The sequence below is a fragment of the Dicentrarchus labrax genome, unplaced genomic scaffold (assembly GCF_905237075.1).
Source record: "Dicentrarchus labrax unplaced genomic scaffold, dlabrax2021, whole genome shotgun sequence".
In the NCBI taxonomy this organism is placed as follows: domain Eukaryota; kingdom Metazoa; phylum Chordata; class Actinopteri; family Moronidae; genus Dicentrarchus; species Dicentrarchus labrax.
Window position 1 is genome coordinate 13838415 of NW_026136706.1, and position 25155 is coordinate 13863569.

General features: G+C 41.4%; 2 protein-coding genes across 3 annotated transcripts in view; both read left to right on the forward strand.

Annotated features, from left to right (window-relative positions):
* Nucleotides 1–19740, forward strand: part of myo10l3 (myosin X, like 3) — a 55755-nt gene extending 36015 nt beyond the window's left edge. The window contains exons 17-41 of the mRNA XM_051404903.1: nt 948–1030; nt 1116–1224; nt 2113–2193; nt 4059–4183; nt 4341–4455; nt 7447–7553; nt 9290–9715; nt 9827–9857; nt 10005–10838; nt 11625–11748; nt 12091–12334; nt 12486–12581; nt 12788–12881; nt 13349–13404; nt 13507–13649; nt 13845–14039; nt 14250–14407; nt 14835–14958; nt 15425–15722; nt 15837–16044; nt 16152–16288; nt 16450–16573; nt 16654–17109; nt 17343–17534; nt 17911–19740. Coding sequence (XP_051260863.1) covers nt 948–1030; nt 1116–1224; nt 2113–2193; nt 4059–4183; nt 4341–4455; nt 7447–7553; nt 9290–9715; nt 9827–9857; nt 10005–10838; nt 11625–11748; nt 12091–12334; nt 12486–12581; nt 12788–12881; nt 13349–13404; nt 13507–13649; nt 13845–14039; nt 14250–14407; nt 14835–14958; nt 15425–15722; nt 15837–16044; nt 16152–16288; nt 16450–16573; nt 16654–17109; nt 17343–17534; nt 17911–18015 — 4665 coding nt within the window. The 3' untranslated portion in view covers nt 18016–19740. The remainder of the gene's footprint in view (nt 1–947; nt 1031–1115; nt 1225–2112; nt 2194–4058; nt 4184–4340; nt 4456–7446; nt 7554–9289; nt 9716–9826; nt 9858–10004; nt 10839–11624; nt 11749–12090; nt 12335–12485; nt 12582–12787; nt 12882–13348; nt 13405–13506; nt 13650–13844; nt 14040–14249; nt 14408–14834; nt 14959–15424; nt 15723–15836; nt 16045–16151; nt 16289–16449; nt 16574–16653; nt 17110–17342; nt 17535–17910) is intronic.
* A 1269-nt stretch (nt 19741–21009) lies between these two features.
* Nucleotides 21010–24391, forward strand: pttg1ipb (PTTG1 interacting protein b). 2 transcript variants are annotated; one of them, XM_051404920.1, is made up of 7 exons: nt 21010–21205; nt 21618–21673; nt 21789–21897; nt 22376–22478; nt 22861–22926; nt 23312–23373; nt 23671–24391. In XM_051404920.1, exons 1-7 carry the CDS (start codon nt 21088–21090, stop codon nt 23712–23714), a joined length of 558 nt encoding a protein of 185 aa, XP_051260880.1. In that variant the 5' UTR covers nt 21010–21087; the 3' UTR covers nt 23715–24391. The 2 variants fall into 2 exon arrangements, with proteins under 2 accessions (XP_051260880.1, XP_051260881.1); XM_051404921.1 differs by having other exon boundaries at nt 21012–21205; nt 23312–23358.
* The last annotated feature ends 764 nt before the right edge of the window (nt 24392–25155 follow it).

The window sequence follows — 25155 nt, forward strand, 5'->3', positions numbered from 1 at the left end:
CGAAGGCTGAACAGAACTCAACAGGTGACTGCATTAACACACAGGCGCTCTGCCGTACACGAAGAGGCCCGTCCCCCCACCTCCTCGTCTTTGTTCACACAAGCACTTAAACACGCATTCACAGTCCCCGCTCATGTCACACTTTGTTCACAAATGTGTGAATGTTCTCATCTGAAACCATTAATCCCCCAGTCTGGATAAGCAACCTTCAGAAGTTCAAAAAGTGTATATAAATATGAAAGAATCAGCTTTTGTCCCATGCTAGATTGACATTTAATCTCTAAACTCTCAAATTATGGGTCTGTAATGACACCTTTTTGTTTTCTATCACCTCCACCTCATTTGAATTTCTCCTACGGGGGATCAATAAAGGTACATTTTATCTTAGCTTATATTATCACTTCTGAGAGCAATTTAGCAAATACTGTGCTAACAATGCTACCCAATTTGCTGCTCATGTGCACACATTTGCAAAATGTGCAAGTTCATTGTCTTTCTTTACCTTTTGTTTGGAAAAATATTTTGTATGTCTTCCTTTACATTACAAGAGCAGATATGTCTGTGGTTGTGCATCGTGAATCCCAGCATTCAAAAACCCACCAGTACATAGGTGTTACTGCCAGCTCTAAAGATATTAGCCAATTTACTTTTATGACTAGACATGTTACGTTGATTAACAGTATATTTATAAGATTATTTGATAAGATTGTATTTGGATAACATTGCAAATCACTCTGAAGCAAATTCATTACTTCTGCTCATACATGTTTGCACAATGCGCAAATCATGTATATGGTCTAAATATATTTTTTATATATATATATTTCCTTAACTTCTTGTTTTGTTGTATTTGTTTTTTTTGTTCTTTCTTGTACATCTGTAACATCAGTAAAGTCTTATTTTATCTTATCTTAAATGTAAACACACTCTGCTCACCTCTGTTTTAGGTGCTTTATGATGTGCGTGGGATCCTCGAGAAGAACAGAGACACCTTCAGAGATGACATCTTGTTTATTCTCAAAGACAGCAGGTGAGAATATATCACACTCTACCTGAATGATTATGCTCATATGCAAATTTTTTACAATCATGTTTCCCTTTGTGTGTGTCTGCAGGCTCGACTTCATCTACGACCTCTTTGAGCGCGTCGGTAGCAGGAATGGAGATGAGACCCTAAAGATGGGCACAGCTCGACGCAAGCCCACCGTCAGCTCTCAGTTCAGGGTGAGACTCAAGCGTCTATGATATCTATCAAATCCATGTCTATGATTGTATGATTGTTTCATCACACAGACAACAAGTTAATTGTCTCTTATGTGCTGCATGCACACAATGATCACTTAACCCTCAACATTTGGCTCCTTTTCTTGGCGCGGGGGAAGAAAAAAAAAGGATAGAAATCATGAAGAGACAGAAGGGGAAAGGAGAATGCAGTCAGTGTATTTGATGATGGGTGATGGGATGTATGAAATATGTGGTTGTGGCGGTGGAGGGGGGCTGCAGTGGAGGGCTTAGCTTAGCATGTCCTAACTGCAGTGCAGAGAGAAGGAGCAGGGGAGGATTTGGCAGGCTGCCCTGGCCTACAGTTCCTAAAGCCAGGGGGATTAGGGTTGATGGCTGGGCAGAGAGGGGCCAACCAGGGGCCAATCACGCTCAGCTCTGCCAGGCCAGGCCTCGCTGGAGACAGACTGTCTGAGGCAGGAGGAGAGCGAGGCTGACATAGCCTGCGAGGTTCAAGGGTCCTTGGAGTGTGTGTTTTGTGTGTGTGTGTGTGTGTGTGTGTGTGTGTGTGTGTGTGTGTGTGTGTGTGTGTGTGTGTGTAAATATGGACAGAGTAATACCCTGTAAGAGATGGAGAGTAACAAATTACATTCAATCTGTATGTCTTGATACTTTTACTTCAGTAAATTATCTGAATATTTCCTCAACCAGTGCCCTGTACACACACACACACACACACACACACACACACACACACACACACACAACCACACACAAATATGAACAGTAGTGTACTTTTTATTATTCTCCACAAGATGAGAAGTACATGCATAAATAAGTAGTTCCCATCTTCTCTGCTGTCTTGATCTTAATCCTCTTGATGTGTTTCAGGACTCTCTTCATTCCCTGATGGCAACACTAAGTGCCTCCAACCCCTTTTTTGTACGCTGCATCAAACCAAACATGGACAAGGTAGGTCATGCAAATTTCCTTCCACGGAAAAAAGAAATGTCAGAAACCCTGCCAGGTCTTGTCAAGGTCAGCGCTAGCAAAGTTAAACCTCCTTGGTGCTATTCATAGTTCCCATAGCTCAGAGCTAATATTTAGTCTCATTACTGCAAAGTCAAATAAATGTTCCATTTAAAAAGTAACTATTCTTTTTGTTTCTGCTGCAAATTCTGCTTACTAATAAACTGATACCTCTCCTCTACTCAAATAAAAGGGCTCTGTGCTAGTACATTCCTACCACTTTACCCTCTTTACCAAAGATCAGAGGTCACTGCTGGCCACTCCAGCAGCAGCGGCTTGGCTGATGCTCTGCTGATCTGGCTGCATTAGTGGAATGCCAAGATAAGACCACAGTGCTGGGGCTGAGGTGCAGCCGGCAGGTCATTTATTTACTAGGCCTCTATTCCTCCACCACTCGGTACTACATAACTCAAAACTCCTTAAAAATCTTCACTGTCTAATTTTTTATTGGATATTGGATAGCTAGAGTATTGGTTATATTATGTGTCCTTATTCTCTGCATGAGAGAGTGAATTGGCTGCTCTGTAATCTAGTGACATTCTCTCTGTTACTTATTAATGTACACAGTGTGGCGATTGTCTACTTCTCTCAGCTCCTTGCCTCCCACTGCCTACGCGTCATTCCACACCTTCTCGCTTACTTATTAGCATGGAAACTGCGCTGTCTTCCTCTCACTCTCCTCTTTCTGTCTCCCTGCGTCCTTTTTTTCCTTTCTTTCTCACCCGCTCATTGGTTCAGCCTCGTATTCGCTCACCTGGCCCCGGTTGGTCAAGATGGAACAAGCCGTGCCTCTCTAAATCCTGCAGAATGACAGGATTGCATGCACAATCCTCTGACAGGATGGCATGCATGCAAACACACACACACACACACACACACACACACACACACACACACACACACACACACACACACACACACACATATAATGTATTTGTGCGATTTACATTGCACACAGTCTCCCCTGGAAAAAATGTCACAGAGGGAAGGGTCAGCTTGTTTTCACTCAAACAACTCAACATGCCGTACCTCTTTCAGCTGCTTAAATCCTCTCCTAAAGAGCAGAGTTCATAGCTCCAAGGGGTGCATGTTTATGTGTGTGTGTGTTAATTATGAACATGAACACATGCAAGCGTGCAAGTGCCTTTGTAACCAAGTGTGTCTTTTTCCATGCAGAGTAGCTTTAGCCTTTAATTAGACTGACACATTTGGGGAATGCTGCGGTCCTGTGCGGGGCTTATCCAGCGCAGTGTGTCCTCTGGGTGACAGTGGCCTTTGTGTGGTCCCTCTGAGCGATCAGGCAGCCTGTGCAGAGGTGTAGGGCAGCAGACATCACAGATCCTTTCTGATAAGCAGGCCTGAGGATCATTGGTATCACAGAGCTGTGAACAATGCAGCTGATTATTCCTAAAAGAAAGGTCTGCCCGGTTGGCAAGGTCTTGCTCAACACTGTGCAGGTTTCTCTCTGATGGCGTGTGTTTTCTTCGCAGTAACCCGATTGTTAATGTAAAATGATAGCACTCACCATGGTAATTTACTTTTTAGTTCAAGTTTAACTTGACTCAGCAGTAAGATCATTTGAATAGGTGTGTGTGCTCAGCGGTGGAGGATTGTATTTGCCTGCCATGTTTATCCGTCCCATATCTTCTACTAACAGATACTCAACAAAACAACTTCCAATGCATAGTTGTTGTTGTAAAATGATATAATCAAGTAAACATAGAGCTGTTAGGGTTTATGTCCTTTGAAAAGGAATGAACAGACGTTTTGTTGTTTTTTCATGTTGTTTTGTTGTTTGTCATCTACAGAAGGCCAACCGGTTTGATGCTGATGTGGTCCTGAACCAGTTGAGATACTCTGGGATGCTGGAAACTGTGAAGATCCGCAGAGCTGGATTCCCTGTCCGTAGAACATTTACGGACTTCTACAGCAGGTCAGCAAAATACAAAATACACATCAAAGCTGAATTATGTTGGACAACCAAAAAAACAAAAAAAAACTATACCTCTCAAATGCTGAAATCCCAAATCTGAAATTGTGTCTTCTGCTGTTGTTTATCTAAATGTATTTGTGTGTTTGTGTTTTCACAGGTACAACATGATCCTGAAGAGCAAAATCCACTCAGACGATGAGAAGCAGAGCTGCTCAGAGCTTCTCACACTTCATGACAAAGCCAAGCTGGAGTGGCAACTGGGGAAGACAAAGGTGGAGCACATTCACACATACACACACGCCCAAACTTGTTTTTGTCATTTATGAGGACATTTCTTTGACTTACTTTTATGCCCTGGATACTCACAGTAAACACAACCACTAACCCCAGCTAGCCCAAACCATTAACTTTACATTTAACCTCATCCCTGACATAATCCACAAAGTCTTAACCCTGAAATTCCAAGTTTTACTTTGTGGGGACCAGCTTTCTTTCTCTAAAATGGCAGTTGAGTCCCCATAATGCGACGGTGTGAACATATATTTATTCCCACAATGTCATTAATACAAATACACACACACACACACACACACACACACACAGGATAGAGTTGCAGGCTCAAAGCAGTCGAGAACACAGCTAGACAGGCTGAAGGATCAGGTGAAATGCCAGTTTTGTGTGATTTCTTGTAAGATGGACTCGTGCACCTAATTGATTCATTGGCAGTGCACCAATTAATCCCTTACATTCTCTTCAAAATCAAAGTCAAAAATCACAGTTTTTAAGCATATTTTGCAACATATACTGGATACAGATTTACAATTCCATAAAGATGAGTCTGCAGGAACTGATAGCATATTGGTTCAATCTGACGTCTTCTGGGACTGATTCTTTTCACGAGGAGTCAACTTGCCGTCATTCCCAAACTGTTAATGTGCCACAGTTTGGACGGCTCCAAATGTGACTCATGTCCCAAAGATTTTTCTGGCCGGTTGTGGTCAATCTACTGCTCTCCTGTTGACAACCACAGAGTTACATGGCTACTCCTAAAATCCCTGACACCAACAACTGTTACTGTAACTATAAGCCAGTGCGGGGGCTTATAGTAATCCTGAGGCAGCCTTATTGTAGCTGGAAAAGTTTTAGCCTCTTGACACTCACAGAGCTGATTCAATAAACTAAACTTCCAGCGAGTGATTTGGAGGCGGTGATGAAGTGTTGCTGAGGTTAGAGGAAAGTCATATCTCTTGCATTTATCCTCTAAAAAAAGTTAGTAGTGTCATCTGTTGCAATATAGCTCTTAGTGATGCTTATCTTTCACTTATCTATTCTCTCTCAGTCCCTCATTCTCTCTTTTTGACTCTCTCACCCTCTTTATTTAAAACGACTACCCCTGCATAAAGCCGTCTCTTTTCTTCTCTGCTCTGCATTGAATGATTAACCTTAAATGAGTTGTTTGATCCGGACAGCAAAACCTCTTTACTTCATGTTGAACTCAGCATAGACCGCCTCCACGCAGCAGAAAGAGGATATAAATAAAATAGCTTTATGGGCTCTCTTGAAATCAGCTAAATCCACATTTGTCCCACTGTTACTTCCTGCTCTAAGTTGTGGTTCCTCCGTGGCAGTTAAATCACTGAGACATTTCAAATTTGTTGGTTCCTTTTTGGACAGTTTTGTTGTAATACCCCATTTGGCTGGCACACTATGAATAGTGTCAGCTGCACAGATGCTGAAATATACATTTAGACCAAAAAATGTTTGATGTGAACCACATGTTGGTTCTTAATGAATATATATCCTGTGCATAACCACAAATGTGCACATGCCTATGTATATTGAAATTCTCACACATGCACACAGTATATGTCTTATGTACATGTCTTTAGTCACTGTGGATGACTGATTTCCGAGAAAGAAAAAAATGTTCCTCTGTGTGGGTAAAACTTCATTATTCGTCCAGGGGTCAGCACTTTGACCTTTGGCTGACTCTGCCGATGACTGCTCCACTTTACACTGTATATACATGGAAAGAGTAGGAGAAAGAGGCTACTGTTTCAAATTAAGACCCCAAAAAATGCACAGAGTTGGGCAGAGTCTGTGTCAGTCCGTCCACATGCTTGTGTTTTCGACAGCAGCGTAATATTTTTGGGCTCAGGGAAATGTAGTGTGGGTTGTGGGAAGGGGGCTGAGAGACAGAAGGGGGCTACATTTCCTTTGGAGAAACAATCTGTGTGTAATTATATATGTGCTGATTGTGTGCAAAGGAAGTGTGTGCCCAGAATTAGGGGCTTGGGTGACGTTGCGCAGATTGTGTCTATGTGTGTGCGTGTGTTCGCAAGCCATTTGTTTTACAGAAGAGGGAAGGATGTGGACGAAGTGGAAGCTTCCTCCTCTCACAGACTTTACAGAGGCGGGCAGGGCTGCAGCTGTGGGATCCTTTGATTAGTGGAACATCTGGGACACAAACACACACACATACACACAGTCACTCAAAGGTCTCCCCCCTCTTGTAGAAGCAGTTGATCCTCCAGGCTAGCAACAGATATCGCATTATCGCATAAACCCAGATACACAGCTGGCTGGTTCTCCCAGCCTGCTCACATGGATAGACAGTCAAAATCTGATTATATTTTATAATGTAATGTCACTCCTACTTTCTCGTAAGCGTTTTAGTTTAGCCCCACAGAGACAACTTTGAAAAAAGTCTCTTGGAGCGAGGGAAGGGTTAACTGAACTCTTTATCCTTCCTTCATAAGAGCACGGAGGGTGTGGCTTTCTATCTGGACACCAGCCACCATCCCTCCCCCTCATCCCTCCATCCCTACCTCTCCCCTCCCTCTCTGTGTCTCTCTGCCTGTGCACGTCAGTCGAGCTACCAACGCAGCAGTAGCAGCAGCAGCAGCAGCAGCAGTAGTAGGGAAATGCTCAGGAAGGACGCCTGAACACAATGAGGCTCTGCAGCAGCGGCGTTAGCAGCAACACTGCAGTCTCGGTGCCAGTTTTCCCCTCTGCTCTACTCTGCAGTCAGGGAGAGTGGCTAGCTTGCTAGCCTCAGCTTGCACCACAGCTTCCTCTGCAGTGGGCACAGGGTGCTGCCAACAGACAACAGGGGCCCTTCACATCTCTGTGGGCCCTCTTTTGCATCCTTACCAAGAAGAGGAACTAACTCATCCCATTTTCTTTCCCTAACCTCCCTCTCCCTCCCTGTGTCTCTCTGTCTCTGTCACTCCCTGACGGCCGTGGCGCTGCTCGTCCCGCAGGTGTTCTTAAAGGAGGCCCTGGAGCAAAGGCTGGAGAAGGAGAGGGAAGAGGTGCGGCGCAGGGCTGGCATGGTGATCCGCGCCCACATCCTCAGCTATGTGGCAAGGTGAGCGGTAGAGTTTGGAGGAGGGGGAGGGCTGAGTGGCAGCGACAGTTGTCAGTGTTTGTTTTGTAATAGAGGTGTACAGCCTGTGTGTGTTTTGGGGAGGGGTGGGGGGATTATGTGCATATGCGCATGCCTTTGCACTTGTGTTTACCTTTTTGTCTGTGTGTGTTTATGTGGGTTTATATACAGTATCAGTGCATGCTCCATTACAGATTCTTTAGTGCACTAAAGGTATACAGTTATTTCATCTGAAATATGCTGTATCCATGAACCCTTATCAAAGTGTCAGTCAGTTATTACAAAGTGTTCAAATCCACCGAACTTAAAAAAGTTTATGTTCAGTGGAGTTTCCAATGATACTAAATATGTCCTGTGTCAGACTCACTGCAAAGTTCTTGCACTCTAGAAAGTCTTGTACACATTTGTATCAAATAACTCTGATTGCAAAAATAAAATCCTGCATTGTGGATCACTCACTTTGTTAATGATGTTTCATTCCTCAGAGCCTTAAAATATAATTTAATTGTTACATTTTACTTTATGGGGGTCTGGGGACTGAAGGTTTGTTTGTTTGGTTCTTTCACAGCTGGATGAATGTTTAAAAAATTATGCACAAGACATCTATAATATTTTCATATGATATAATGGTGCAGTCATGAAAAACAGTCTTTTGAACTAATATTTTATTAGTATAAATTCCCTTTAGTTTCAGACAGTGAGTAATGAGATGATCTTGACAACCTTAAAGCAATTTAAGAAGAAAAAAGGGAGAAACCACAAGTTATGGGGTATCTGCTCTGAAGGTTACAATGTCACAATGCTAGTCTAGTATATCTTGAAAAGACAGTGTAATCTGGAGTGATGTACAGGCCACGCCCCTTAGTTGGACCAACATAGTTTTCTGTGAGGCTTTAATTTATTGCTACACTATCAGCAATACAGTTGATGTTTTTATCCAATGAATAAATCTCAGTCTTTTAAGCCTGAGCAGCAAATTTTCTGCCTCTCCACTCTGCCTGTCATACAGGACATCCATCACTATGGTGGTTTATAAACCTGAACAAGCAGACACCCCAAGGCATGTACTGTAATCTTGCCATGCTCCACCTGTGTGCTGCAGTATGTAAGGTCACATGCAGTGCTCTGAAAGGCTCTGTCGGGAGAGTATAATGGGACTGATGACAGCATCCAGTAATGAGTTCCCTTTCCTTCAGAGCTGTTTCTGCTAAGGTCAGAGGCTAAAGAAGTTCCCTAAAGACACAAGTAAAGCCTTTGTGTTATTATATGTAACATTATCTCTGTCCTGAGAACCAGTCAGAGGCCATGGAGTGATTACTTTGGAGACTAGGCCAGGATAAGGGTCAGAGAGTCATAGCAGTGTGTGTGGTCCTTTGCAAGTCACGTGTGTTTGTGTGCGTGCATGTTTATATGTGTGTGTATTCAATGCATGTGCAGTGTGTGGGTGATGGGGCTTAGTCACAGGGCTAAACAGAGCAGCCCACACGGCCACAATGGAACAGCACAAGCTCATCAGACTGTAAACATTGCACAGTTCACAATGTACAGGCTTTTTTACCAGTGTGTTTATTTAAACAGAGAATGCCAGCAGGCTGTGCAACGTCACCAATATGTTTGTGGTGTCACACAATGTTTTCAGATAATGTTGAATTAGATTCATGACTGTGGCTCTGGATGCTGACTACGAACGTGTGTATGTGTTTTGATTTTCCCATCAGGAAACAATATAAGAGGGTTTTGTCCAGCGTCGTCACCATCCAGAAGAACTACCGCGCTCACTTTTGGAGACGCGCCTTCCTGCGGCTGCGCTTTGCCACCATCATCCTGCAGAAACATCACAGAGGCCAGCTGGGCCGATCCCACTTTCGCCAGCTCAAGGACGAGGAACAGAAGCGGCAGGAGGAGGAGGAGAGGAGGAGGAAAGAAGAGGAAGAGGAGAGAAGGCGAGTAGAGGAGGAGAGGAGGAGGAGGATGGAGGAGGAGAGGAGACAACGGGAGGACGAAGAGAAAAGAAAGAGGGAGGAGGTGGAGAGACAGCGGCTGATGGATGAGGAGAAGAAGAGGAGGGAGGAAGAGGAGGAGCAGAGGCTGATGAAGGAGAAAGAGGAAGAACAGGAAATGGCAGCTAAAGCAGATGAGAAAAGGTAGACTAATTCACTTTTTGTGATATGTTGAAGGTGCATTTATTAATATCATTAATATCATTCTTTAAATGCTCATTTGACATCCCAAATGTTTCTTTTTCTTATTTTTAGGAACTCGCTGGTAAATGGTGTTTGTCAGAAGGTAAATCCTTTTCAGTAAACCATAAAAACATTAACCACAGTGTCAAAAAAAACCCCATTCACATGACAAAACAAGTTATAAGGTGTGAATGCAGTGGCATAAAGTATTCTCTCTGTATATCTTCCTCTTCTCTTGTCCCGTCTACAGAAGGAGCTGGCTCAAACTCTGTCCTACAGTCACACCTCTGAGGAGGAGAGCCGTCAGATGGAGGAGATCCTGCGGCTGGAGAGGGAGATCGAGCGTCTGCAAAAGCAGCAGGAAGACGGCGTGTCCCTTCTCGGGGATGTCTCCCACGAGGAGCTACGCCAGATGAGAGACGCTGAGATCTACAGACTGGAGAAGGAAGCCTCCCGTGTGGCTACTGAGTTTCTGGAGCTCCTGGACTTTGGTGGTTTAGAGCCTTCCCTCTCAAGTGAGGAGAACCTCCATGACCCAACCGAATCCACTGCCCCTCTGGCCGAGGAGGAAGTGGACGAGGGGTTTCACGCTGATGATGAGTGCATTCCCTTGCCTGACTTCCCCCCTCCGGCTGTGGTTCCTCTGGATAAGGAAGTATTCCAAAGTATTCCCCCTCCTCCACCTGCCTTTGCGGGAGGATTAGTGGACACCCCTTCCTCAGCCTCCTCTCCCGCACCAGCAAAACCCTCCCCACTTACCCCGAACAGACTGAGTCATGCCCCTCCTCTCAAAGACTCCCAAACCTCTAGACCTCCTCCTCCTCCTCCTGCTGCAGTCACTAATGGAGAAAGGCTGTCGTGCCACAGGGGCATCAGGGGGTCAGACTTTGAGCCTGTGAGCGAGGAGCCGCCCCACCAAAACATGCCAGACACAGAGTCGGACTACGACCAGGAGGAGTTTGAGGAGGCTCATGGGAGCTCAGGTGCTAGCACCAATGACGGCCATATCACAGATGAGGAGGTGTTGCGAAAATCCTCCTGCACCCAAAACAGCCTGGACTCCTTCAGAGGCAGCTCGGACTCGGTGAGAACTAACAGACCAAGAATTCTGTCAAATGCTATAGATCTAATCCAGATGGGTAATCATTTGGAGCCCTATCATACTTTGGAAAGAAATTGGATGTTTATGTAAAAAAATGGGACTTGAATAGCAGTTGAACTGGCTTTTTAAAATAAGTTTTGCCCTCAATAGAACTGCAGCATTTTCCTTTTCAATCTCAGATATAACTTAAGCCATTGTTCACATACACACTGACATACCAGAATGGTACACCCAGATTTCCTCTGGGTGTATTATTCTTCCCACATATTGACTCAACACCTAAACCACATACAAAAGTCAGTGTGCACAGGTGCGAGCCTGAATCCGCTGTTAACATATCAGCGCATAACATATCAGCTCATGTTAGGATCACAGTGAAACACTGTTGCAATTATTTGTTTTGGCTCTGCTGATGAGCATGTGAATCTGTTCCCAGATACTGCAAGTCAAGCAGAGAGTTCAGACCTGACACTGTCAGATCAGCAAAATGTCAGTGGGAAAAAAGGGGTGTGTGTGTGTGTGTGTGTGTGTGTGTGTGTGTGTGTACGTCTGTGCAAGGGTGTGTATGTACCAGTTTTATGGTGAGGTTGATTGACAACATATTAACAAGGTCAGACAGATTTTGGCCGCTGATTTAAGTGCTGACATTCCAAAATCTGACTTAAAAAAAACAAACAATCTTTTCTTTCTTGAAATGACATTACAGATGTGCAGGTTTCAATATTAAAATACGTGCTTTTAAAATCATAAATGCTGGTTGTGTTTCAGTTCATCGACAGCGATGAGGAAAACGATGGCTATGTGGACACAGATGAGGAAGTTTCCAATGGGAGAGTGAATGTGCTGAATGGCAGTGGACCTCCATACTTCCACGGCTACCTCTACATGAAGAGTGAGTAGCTTCACCAAATCACTGCCCAGCAGGCATGCAGATGATTTATGCACAGCTGAACACAGCTTGTAACAGACTTTCTTTGTTTCTTGCTTTTTTGCTTTGTTTACTTATGTTTTAGTACATATTGTCTACTTTTACTGTATATTTTTATAAAATGTAGTTAAGTGTTTTTCATGCATTGTAGGTTCTGTTTCCAGAGGATGCACGTGTATGGGAATGTCTATATGTGGGTGTTGATAGGAGGTGTTTTTATACTTATATTTTGCAAACAATGTTGAAACAATATAAATAAACATTCTTTCTGTCTCCCTCTGCTCTCTGTGCCTCTCCCTCTTTCAGGTGGTCTTATGATCCCATGGCGTCGTCGCTGGTGTGTCCTGAAGGATGAGACCTTCATGTGGTTTCGGGCCAAGCAGGAATCCCTCAAATCCGGCTGGCTTTACAAGAAAGGAGGAGGAATGTCCACCTTGTCTCGGCGCAACTGGAAAATGCGCTGGTTCGTTCTGCGGGAGTCGAAGCTCATGTACTTTGAGAACGACAGCGAGGAGAAACTGAAAGGAACCATTGATGTCCGCACAGCCAAGTAAGACATTGTGTTCAGTCGTTGGGATTAAAAATCATGGTTTTCTTTCCTTTTGTCAACTTACTTTGGGGGTCTAATTATTATCATACAAAAGAATACAGACCAATATATGGTTCACTAAGTTTTGGTCTAACTCTGGGTCTTTCTATAGGGACATAGTGGACAATCATGAGAAGGAAAATGCACTGAATATTGTGACTGAGGAGAGGACTTACCACATCTATGCAGAGTCTCCAGAAGATGCCAGGTAGATTATATCCATACACTCTATAGAAATAACCAACCAACTGTGGCTGTTTCGTAGGTAGTGTTTTACTTTGTCATCGTCTCTCTGTAAAAATGATGTGTGGAAATAAAGTTCCCCCTTGTGGTTGCCAGGGGAAGTTCACGGTGTAATTTTCAATTACATGTTTGCTGACTTTTACTTTCTGAACTCCCTCTGACCCCATTCAGTGGTTGGTTCAATGTGCTGAGTCGGGTCCACAGCGCCAGCCCGGAGCAGCTCATGGAGATGCACCATGAACAGGCCAACCCAAAGAATGCAGTGGTTAGTGCTGTTTTACCTCTCTACTGCCTGGGCCCCAGCCTCAACTCCATTTCTGAGCAAGTAATGATGGAGCATGTAACTAAATCAGCTGAAGTGTCATGGTCCAGATTTGGGTCGTATAGTAATTTAAGCTGAAGAAGCAGAATGCACACATTGGTGTATTGTTCATTTTTATGGATGTTAAATGCAGTGTAGTTAATAGCATCGGCAGATTTAGAAATTGAATGAGCTAGAATAAGTTTACATTACATAGAAAGAAGCTTAGTTTTATACAGTATAACTAACATTATTATTATTATTATTACTATAAACGACCATTTACTTCCCTTCAATACCCTCTTAATGGGTATGCTTCAAAAGAACAGCTTGTCGCCTCTTTGTGACATTGGAATTAGGAAGTTTTTTCATTCTTCACACTATTACTTAACAGCTAATAATTTCAATTCACCCCTCTTTTCTCTGTCCAGGGCACACTAGATGTGGGCTTGATTGATTCAGTTTGTGCATCAGACAACCCCGACAGGTAAGGGACGGCCAATAAACTGAAACGTTGTGTTTAAACTACAGTCTATGTGGCATATACACAGTATAACAACATGTGTGTGTTGTCTGTTCTGTTTCATAGACCAAACTCTTTTGTTATCATCACGGCTAACCGGGTGATCCACTGCAACACTGACACACCTGAGGAGATGCACCACTGGATCGGCCTGCTGCAGAAATCCAAAGGAGACTCCAAGGTTGACGGACAGGAGTTCTTAGTCAGAGGTCAGTTGAGACACACGCAGTTAATTCATGTCCTTATGTATGCGGTAGGATACCTCTGGTTGGCTCCATAAACGGCTGATTGAGTCTGCACTTCAACAAAATGTGTTGAATTTGTTTGAGAGACAGAAATATTAAAAAGGGGAACATCATTTTATCTAAGAATACTCCAAATGATCTATATTTATCCTATCTCAGGCTGGCTACATAAAGAGATGAAGTCAGGAGCCAAAAGCACTTCTCTGAAGCTGAAGAAGCGTTGGTTTGTTCTCACCACCAACTCTCTGGACTACTACAAGTCGTCAGAGCGCAGCGCCTCCAAACTGGGAACTCTGGTCCTCAACAGTCTCTGCTCTGTGGTGCAGCCGGATGAGAAGGTCTTCAAGGACAGTGGTCAGTTCAGGGTCAACATAATTATCGAAATATTCTTAGGAGTTTAAGATTTAGTCTTATAAAGTTTAAAGAATTCCTGTATGGGTAATTTTCCAAATTCCTTATCTGCTAATTTTTCAGTGTTGAGCACTTTGTAGGGAGAAATATTTCTGCGTATGCTATACAAGGGAGTTATTTTGTCTTTAATTACTTTCTGCATTGTTCACCCAGGTTACTGGAATATAATTGTCCATGGACGTAAACACTCTTACCGACTTTACACGAAAATGCTGAATGAGGCCATGCGGTGGGCGAATGCCATACAGGGAGCAATAGACAGCAAAGTTCCCATCGAAACGCCCACACAACAACTCATCAGGGACATAAAGGTATTAAAGGATTCACTTGTTCTCCCTTTGTTGTTGCTAGGTTGCTAATAACTGCTAGTCTGGGTGCGATGTCACTAACTAAAAATGTCACTATTAACATATGGGAATTGATATTATTTTAACTCCAATTCTTTTCAGTCATGCAAACCTTTGGCAGGGACACACACTGTAGTAAAGTGAGGTACTTGTACTCACTGAGTGTGTGCTGTGCCCTTCTTTAAGTCTTGGCCTTGTGCGCTTCAAACCTCTTTTCCTCACACATAGCTGTTTCTCAGCTTTACTGAAGTAAAAATATTTATCACTGATGTTTTTTATGTTATTAAACTCACTTAAATACAAACTTCCACCTATTCAAGAATGCTCTACTGAAACATAATTCACAACCACTTCACTTTAAGATCACTGATCCAGTTTTCTGTTTGTCCAGGAGAGCAGTTTGAATGTGGAGGCTGTGGAGCAGACATACTGGAGGAACCCCATCCTGAGATATACCCAGCATCCTTTGCACTCCCCTCTTCTACCTCTGCCCTATGGAGATGTCAGCATCCACTGTGAGTATTGCAAGCTATTGTTGTTGACCTCTGTTGACCCTGATTAAATTAGACTACTATTTGCATTGGGGGTTTGTTTTAGGTTGTTTTTTTTTGCAATATGTATTTTACTGCATGCATTTTCTGTTTATTAAATTCTTGTTTATTTTCATAAAATAGTTAATTAATATAAATTGTACAACATAAACGCTCACAGGCAAGAGGACAAAAATACAGGCCTTGTTATTTTCATAAAAATGTTTGATCTACAGCATTTTGTGCATAGAAGAGGACTACGACTTCAAACTAAAAGGCTTCCCACACACTGGCACTACTGTCGGTGTTGGAGGGCATAAACATTTTCGAGCAAATTTTTACACGCTTAGCATAACATTTGAAAGTGTTTGAATGTAATTTGATTACTACTTAGAACAGGTATAAGGTCAAAATAATTGGAATTAAAATCCTCTCTGTCAATCTCTTCCAGTGCAAAAGGAAAAGGGTTACACCAGCCTGCAGGATGAGGCTGTGAAGATTTTCAACTCACTACAGGAGATGGAGGCAGTGTCGGACCCCGTACCAATCATCCAGGGAATCCTACAGACCTGTCAGGACTTGAGGCCATTAAGAGATGAGGTTTACTGTCAGCTGATCAAACAAACCAATCACGTCCCGCACCCCAACAGTCCTGCCAATCGCGCCCACTGGCATCTCCTGACCTGTATGAGCTGCACCTTCCTGCCCAGCCGAGGCATCCTGCGCTACCTCAAGTTTCACCTCAAAAGGTGCAGTGTATTTTTGGATGCATACCATTAATTCATAACAATCCTACGGTCACAGACTATGAATGGTTGAAACTTCAAAAGTTCACTGTCTTCTTTTTTTTGGGTGTTTTTCAGGATTAAGGAGCTGTACCCTGGTACAGAGATCGAAATGTTCGCCCATTTCATCGGCGAGTCTCTGAAGAAGACCAAGGCCAGAGAGTTTATTCCCTCTCAAGAGGAAATCATTGCACTGCTTACCAGACAGGAAATGACCACCACAGTCTACTGCCATGGAGGAGGCTCCTGCAAAATCTCCATTAACTCGCACACCACCGCTGGAGAGGTGAGTGAGCTGTAGTCATTGCTACATAAGAGTATGTGTATGCACAAACTCTTATACAGATAATGTATAGCTTTGTGATTGTTGTTATCTTGGCTTGCTTTGTCCAGGTGGTGGAGAAGTTGATCAGAGGTCTGGCTATGGAGGACAGCAGGAACATGTTTGCACTCTTTGAACACAACAACACTATTGACAGAGCTGTGGAAAGCAGGGTTCTTGTGGCGGATGTTTTGGCTAAATTTGAAAGGTATGTTATACATGATCACAGGTTACTGCGTATTACATACTATGTTTGATTATATTATTATAAATTCAGGGCTCTGTTACATAGGATACTTAACACCTGTTGAGTTACACCTGTTGATAATGACAAGAAAGCAATTGACAGGCTTGTGTCTTTCCCACTAGACTGGCTGGCAGTGAGGATGGTGAGGAAGACGGCCAATGGAAACTCTATTTTAAACTCTACTGCTTCCTGGATGTGGAGAGCATGCCTAAAGAAGGAGTGGAGTTTGCATTCATGTTTGAGCAGGTGTGTTTTACAGCTTGTGTTACTGAGAGTATTTTAAACCACATGTTGCAATTGGTACTAATGATTTGCTGTTACTTCAGGCCCACGAGAGTTTGACCCGGGGCCATTTCCCTTCACGAGAAGAGACCCTGCAGCACCTGGCCGCGTTGCGGTTGCAGTTTCTATACGGAGATAAAGCACGAGTCACCTGGAGCCTGGAAAACGTCTACCCTGTGGGCCGCCTGCGCAGTCGCATCCTCCAGTTTACCAAGGTGGGCGGAGCCTCGGGGTCTGGCCAAACTCTGGAGCGTCGGAGGACTAGCTTCTTGGACGGGACCCTGCGTCGGGGGTTGAAGACGGGCTCAATGAAGAAGCAGCGCATGGAGGAGGAGCAGATGTTGGAGATGTGGATAAAAGAGGAGATGTCTGCCACAAGAGCGAGCATCGTGGAGAAGTGGTCCCGCCTCAAGGGTCTGGACCAGCATCAGGCCATGCTCAAATACATGACCATCATCAAGGAGTGGCCTGGATATGGATCTACACTTTTTGATGTTGAGGTAAGTTTATCAGGTCTTTAATGTTGCCTGAAGAAATGCACTAATCCAACTTTACCAGAGCTAAAAACTGAGCTGCTGGATCACCTTGACTTAATGAAAACAGAAACAGAAATAATGTCACAAAGACACTGTATGTAATGTAAATCAGTCAGGTCTGATCGGCTTAAGATCAGTATCAGCTTCGATACTGTTCCAGCAGATGTTTATGAGATCCTGTGTTTGTGTCTTTATAGTGCAAAGAAGGAGGCTTCCCTCATGATCTCTGGTTGAGTGTGAGCGCTGAAAATGTGTCTGTCTACAAGAGAGGAGAGCCAAAGCCTCTGGAGACCTTCCCATATGAGCACATCATTTTCTTTGGCGCTCCGCAGCCCTGCACCTACAAGATCACTGTGGATGAGAGAGAAATGTTCTTTGAAACACCACAGGTACGTTATCTTTTCTGTAAATAATTCAATTGTGTATGTTGGTAAGAGGAAAATACGGTTGATATGCCTCAAAAAACGGACAAAACATTCACAAAAAAGGTGACACTGGTGGTGGTGGTATAAACAAAAGCCTGAGTAATGGAGTGACAAAACAACTGATGCATTTTGCCGTGAATCCTTTATCAGAGCATATCTGAAAGAAGTCCATTAGTTTTTCAAAAATTCAACAAAGACATTGATTCTTTTTCTTTTTCTAACACTGCTGCATCTTTTACCTAAATTTGCATATGGAAAACAAATTGTATACACATTTGTATGTCTTTGCTTCTCTCTTCTCTCTCTTCTCTGCTGACTGTGTGTTTGTACATTTCTCCAGGTCGGAGAGATCACAAAGATCATGAAAGCCTACATAAACATGATCGTGAAGAAGCGCTGCAGTGTGAAGTCTGTGTCCAGCTATGGAACCAGCTGGATCAGATGATTTGACTTGATAGGAGACACAATGTACTCAGCTACAGTTCACCCGATAGATAACGTGCAAGCATGGAGAAAAGATGCAAAAATGGCAACAGGATCAAAACACTTGTATAGACATTGTGTTTCAGAGATTTTGACTAGCAACACAGACGAACTCCATCCAGAAAGATTCCTGTCTAGACACATGTCTTTACTGCTTGTGGCAAAAAAGTGGGAACATTCAAGCATCTGCACCATTTTAAGCTTTACAGTTGTCCCGAGTGTTGCTTCCCTCCATGCAGTCTCCAAACATGTTACTCGCTCTCATTAAATACACTGGTCATTTCTCACATCTTACTTGAAATGTACTTCAGGTATCTTTTCATGGATTCTTTCTTTAAATATCCAGGAAACCCAGACAGAGCTTGCACTCTCTTGTTCCACCATAGACTAGGTTTTTATAGGTCAAAACAGACATTCATTCAGTATCTGAATTAGAACTTTTTCATTTCCAAAAGTGTACATTTTCTTTAAAATTAGTTAAAGTATGAGTTGCAGTGGCAAAAATACCTTTATTCAACTGTTAGTTCTAATATTGCGCCCCATTCTTATGAATGTTCTCCTGAATGGAGATTCCCTCAGGTTAATGCGTAATATACCTGTCCCAGGGAGATTATCTTCCTCATCTTGCCTTATTTAAGTTTTTTGTTTAGCTATTCTGCACGATTCAGTGCAGATGCAGCCTTTCAGGAACACTATATACATTTTGATTGAGCGTTTTGGTCAGTGGTAGCTACGGCTTCCACTGGTGCATTTGCCTCTTTAAAATTCAAATACAAGGAAATTTAAAGGTGGAAATCCAATATGAATAACCACTGCATCAGTGGAGATGCAATGTCTAAAACCACTGCAGTCACGTATTCTCAAAAGGCACCTATTACTAAAAATCAATCAAACTATTTGCGCTTCTATCCCAGAACAAGTACTTTGTGTTGAGCTGTTTTATTGTGTACTGAGTTGAGGGTTTGTCTTTGAAACTTTTTGTAGCTGAAACTGATGTTCAACAATGTGTTCTGAGAAACAGCACGTCTGTGTCTAAAGATTGTTTTACTGTGTTTTTTTCAGTGATGTCAAAGGCCATGTGAGGGTGGGGTATTTATTTATTGAAGTATCAGTGGATTGGAAGAATGAGCAGCCTGAGTGAGATGAACAGTGTGCTGGAAATGTGTTGATGCAGTTACCCCCGGCACGTTTGTGCATTCAGGGTCACTGAAATTTAGATTCCGAAATAGATAAGTTGTTCATAGCTTACTATTGATTTTATCCCTTTTGTGCCCTGTTCTGCGCTTTTGTCAACATAAAATAACCTTGGTGTGTTGCCCTCAACCCCCAACATGCTCAATTCCTTGTATTATCTTGCTAACCCGAAGATGTGTTCGCTCCTCCACTGTAAATGAACACAAAAAGAGTCAAGCCTATGCCAGTCAACTTACAGTATAGTTCATGATAAGAGTATGATCCAAACATAATGAGCTTAGTATTTACCTCACATTGCATCACTGTCTTCCATTGCTCTCCAATCGTACTCACTTAGGCGATCTGGTCAGCTGCCGGCGGCCACACCAGAGACTGATCTTGCCATTGACGATGACTGTATTTCTGAGATTTCTGATTGTTTTGAAGAAGAAAAATCAGAAAATGTTTTATATCAGAATTTAAAGATGCTTTAATAAATTATTGTATTTCAAAAGCTGTTTTGTGTTTATTATTATTATTGTTGTTATTATTATTAAGTCTTGTATCCTGTCATGTCTCTGAGGACAAAATGGTATGTCCAGTAAATAAAGTAAAAATATGTCATAATAGACCTTTTTCACAGCACCCATTTTGACATGAAATAGTAGGGTAAATACAGGTGTTATGATACTAGGCTCTGATTAAGTTAGAGTAGCAGAGCCTTTCCACTTTACTTTATTAAAGTAAAATAATTTAGATTTATGTGGAGCATATTAAAGAAAAAAGGTAAGAAGAAAGAAAATACTTCCGATCTCTGTTTTCCTTGTTTAATGGACAGGAACCTTTTATCTTTTTTTTTTGGTTTTAAGTTGCAACAAATAACTTTATAATGTAAAAAATTTACTATGTATGTACTATGTTTTATACATAATATGAAACAATTCATTTATAAGCTTTCCAATCAGTTATCAGTTCTGCTATTAACAAAGTCATTGATAAAAATGTCTCTATTTCTAATAAGCTGTCAGCAAAAGTGAAATGAGAAACGGTATTTAACCATTAATAAAGGACTTTAATGTAAGTCTGAATGTAAAAGTCTGCAGTGGATGTTAATAAATTAATTATAAAATTATTTTAGAGCAGATGCTGTGCTGCCTTTTTCCTAAGAGGAAATAGTGAAGCAGTCAAAGCAATGTGCGGTGCTGAAGGAGGATAAACAGCTAGAGTGTTTGCTCACAGCTTGGCAACCCAAAACTGGTCACTATTAATAAACCCATTAGGCTACGTTCCTACTGCAAGCACTCAATTGTTAATTATTGCTCAGTTCTTTTTTTTTTTTTTTTTTTTAATGAATCAGATGTCAGTGTGAACACGGTGCTGAAGTCACCTGCCTGACGCACGCAAATCCAGAGGGACATAAAAAGTCACATGAATTCTGATATGACAGTTCACAGTAAGGTCACATTGCAAGACCTGTATCTGATTTCAACCACGTATGAAAATAAGAACTGAAAAGATCAGATTTCATGTGATTTGTGCTCTCCACACTGTCATGAAAATCTACAGATGAGTTTAGATTTGGTCCACTTTTGTGTGTGTGTGTGTGTGTGTGTGTGTGTGTGTGTGTGTGTGTGAACGCAGCCTTAGTCTCAGCATATACAGACTTTTTTTTTTATATAGACAAACACATAATAAAGGATCAGACAGATGTTGAACATTATCGTGTTTCTCTCTGCAGATGTTTCGTGACGCCAGCGTCAGGAGTTCATGACGTCAGCCCTCGTAAACTGGAGGTCCACCCTTCAGTTTGTCTCCTCAGACCTCAGACACGTTAGTTTTGTTCCTCATTTCCATCCAGTCGATGTTTTCCACTCGTTTCACAATGCCCGACGTTTATAGAGCCTCGGTGTTCGTGTTTGCGTTGGTTTTCTGCGGTGTTATTGTGACCACGGAGGCGCAGACTCCTTCTCCAGCTCCGGGTAAGTTTCTTTTTCTTTTTCTTTTTTTCTTGAAAGCTTTTAGCTGTTGTGCTTTGTTTCATCCAGCCAGAGTCAAGTCAGGAGACTGTCACATGACAGCAGGCAAAATGGATATTCACTAATCATAAGAACAAAACTAATCATATCAAATCATAGTGATGACCCGCCTTATTGTGGACATTTGTTTTATTGTACAGAAAGAAAACTTTACCCTGTTTTTCTTGTACTAAAGTGTGTCAGTCTGAATCACTGTGGACTTTGTTGTTGCAAGCACAGCTAATGATTTGCCACTGTGGGCAGAAAATTAAACCTCTAGTAACATTTCTTAATGTTTTACTTCCTTTCCTGTAAGCCAATGTATTAAACTGCTTGAACTTACAGTATAACACACTCTAACTCTTCTTTGTTTCAGCTCCTTGTGCCCTGAAATCAAACACCAGCTGTGCTGACTGTCTGCAGAATGTGGCAGTAAGTCAACCAAACACAAACACTATAACTGTCCTTAACTTTGTGAGCCATGTATTACTGTAAATACCAAAGATAAGATGAAAGCTCACAGTGTTTGTTGCTGTCTTTGTTGCAGTGTTTGTGGTGCACACCAACCAAACAATGCATGGACTACCCAGTGGGGAACATCCTGCCCCCCAACAGTGTGTGTCCATTGAATGATGCACGGTGGGGGGTATGTTGGGGTAAGACTGGGCCCTTAGGCCTCAGATAACCAGTAATCAGGGTATAACCTGCAAGTAGTATTAACATTTGGGATATGTGTGTGTGTGTGTGTGTGTGTGTGTGTGTGTGTGTGGGAGGGACTACATGTTGGGAAATATTTGTTAAAAATCAAACAGAAACTGTTTTGATATTTAATTTATTGCTTGAGTCATTTTTAAAGCAAAAATACCAAACAGTCTCTGGTTACATGTTGTAGTAGTTTACTAATAGGCATAAGATGCTTCTGACTAATCGATTACTTTACTATATTACTCCAAAGGAGAACCATAACCAACTCCTATAGTCCACCAACCACAAAGTAGTTAACTTAAGCCCTTGTATATTTAATAATAGGATTTATAATATGATACACATCTTATCATTAAGTGAGTTTGACGTTTCCTCTCTCTCTCTCTCTCTCTCTCTCTCTCTCTCTCTCTGTGGGCCTTTGATCTCCAGTAAACTTCCAGGTTCTGATCATCACCGTGTCAGTGCTGGCTGGCGTCCTCATCATTTCCATCCTTGTGTGTTGCTTCTGCTGCTGCAAGTGTGAACGAGCTGGGTAAGTGTAAACATAAGTCACATGACATGTTGGCTGTGAAATCTGGTTCAACATGGAAGGAGGAGGACGGTGGGGGGTGGGTGGGTGTGGGGAAACACAATGGGTTGTTCTTCTGCAAGGCCGGGCTGATACCGCCGTCTCCAAAAGCCTGCCAGGATTTGTAACTGCTGTAACAAATCACTGGAAAAGAATTGGTTATTTAAGCCTTTTCTGAAGACTAGTTAATGTAATAATGGGCTGAAAAGAAGAGTGATGTATTTAGATTATTGGACTGATTACTCCTACTGTATTAGGCTTTTACTCTCACTATCGTCATTTATATTGCAGTGTAAGCCATTGACTGTGATGCATGTTAATATAATTACATATTCTTATATTCCAGGAACAAGAGAGAGGATGCAAAGGTGGAACGACAAACCCGCATGAGGAAGGCCCGTCAGAAAGAGAGGTCAATAACCAATTTAACTGTTCAGATACAAAATACAAACCATCAGCAGAGACCAGGGTGTGTCACTGTTGTCTGTACTCATCAGGATGTAGATAAACACATTCATTATAAGTTTATAAAATATATAATTTTCAAAAAGAGACAAATAAACCTTTGTTTCTCTTTCAAAAGTGGTGCAGATAGAAACTGTTTTTAAGTGGCAGGCACATTTTAACATTACTCATTGCTCACCACCACCATGTACTACATTAACAGCTGAAATAAGGTTTTTTTTACATATACCATCAGAATATTACAGAAGTACTTTGTGTAAATCTTTAAGCCATGATTCAAACACTGTTTCTGTTTTCTGTCTGACAATTTGTCTTTGTTTGTTCCCCAACAGGAGGACAGAAATGCAGCTGAGACACGATGAAATCAGGCAGAAATATGGTGAGACACATTCGGGTGGGTTAATAATGTAAATCTGGAATATCAAAGACTTTGTTTACATTCTCAGTGACAGAACAGCTGAATAGAAACACAGGATAGGGGAAAGATGATAAATAAAATTAAATAAAGAAAGAAATTTGGAAGGAGGCAACATAAAAACCGTAACTTTGATTCAGTAGCGCCATCTACTGGAGTATACTGGACACACAATTAAATTCCAACATTTATGAGTTATTTTTGGAAGAGGAGGATTTTGGTTATTTGCATTAAATCCACAAATTCAAATGTCAGTCTCTCCATTGTTCTTTTCAGGTCTGGCAAAGGATAACCCATACGCCCGTATGGACGATCGTTAAGAAGAATCTTGAAGCCATGATTCCTTTAAAAAAAATATCCCTTACTGATCCCTTACCCTTATACATTGTCCAAATGTAGCACATGATAAACTGTGATTGTCTGCTCTGATTTCGGTGAGTTGGTGTTGTCGCCAAGATGCTCTGAAATCATTTTTGACCGGATGTGCACAACAAACATCTTCACCTAATGTTTCATTTTTTATACACGTTGCTCTCTGCTGTTATGCTAGATTAATATTTCTAATGCCTTCTTTTAGTAGTAAATCATTAGAGGGAAATCTGTTCAGTTAACTTGTTATATGCAAACATTATTGTTGGGTTTTTTTTGCATAAAATGCAGTATTGTAAGATTTCTACAACCCCAGAGCAGATCAGTGCATGTGGTGCTTCTTTTATAATTAGCTTTTTCATTTTAATACTGTATTTGTAATACACATGATTTTACTGATCGTCCATCATGTCAAAGAAACAACATTTATTTTATATAAAAAGTTAATAACATGTAACACCTTTTACATGGTTTGTGTTATTTTATCTGTTGATAAATATCTGAATCTCAAACTTTCTTGGATAAAGGAAATGTGTGTTCTTGAAACTACACGTGAGGCATTTGATTCTTGTGCAGCTGTTGTTAAAAACAAATTGTGACCATTTTCAAGATTAAATGAAAAACATGATTGTTTTTGTGACTTTTTTATTCTAAATACTGGTGCATTTCCAAATTCATGAACAGAAAATACAGAAACAAAAGGGGTCAAACAAAATACAACTGGCCCTATTTTAGAAAAAAAAGAAGAAACTATTCAGTACTGATTCTTAAATGCCACCTGGAAATCAACATCAGTGAGCTCACACTTTGAATCAGGCACTTATTAAGAAAATACACATTCCCAATTTACACTTCCTATATATTTAATATTCTTTCATATTCAGTATATGTGCCTCCTAAAGACTACTACTTATATTAAAAACAAAGTCCATATAATCTACTGAGGAACTATTTGAAACAATTTAAAATTATAAATTAAATGAGCCTTACCCTAAAAATCCTTTGATGTGACTCTTTTTGAGCAATGCTTTAAATTTGAAAATCAGAAGTTTATCTTGACTGACTATTGACTTATTTATATATATATATATTTATATATGTATGTATATATATATATTTTAGAGAGTCAAGTTTCTTTCTTAAACCTTGGATAAAATTAATTATTATTAATTGACTTTTATTTCATCCCCTTTTTCTATTTACACATTTCAATCCTTTTCCTTTTTTTTACTGTTTATTTTGGATATACATCTTAATCTGTTTTATTACTTTGTTAAGGTATTTTATTTGGTATATATATTTTTTATTATCCTTAGTTTTCATCTTTTTCTAATTCTGCCTCCAATATTTCCTCACTGCAACCTGATGACATAAAATGTGTGAAGCACTTTA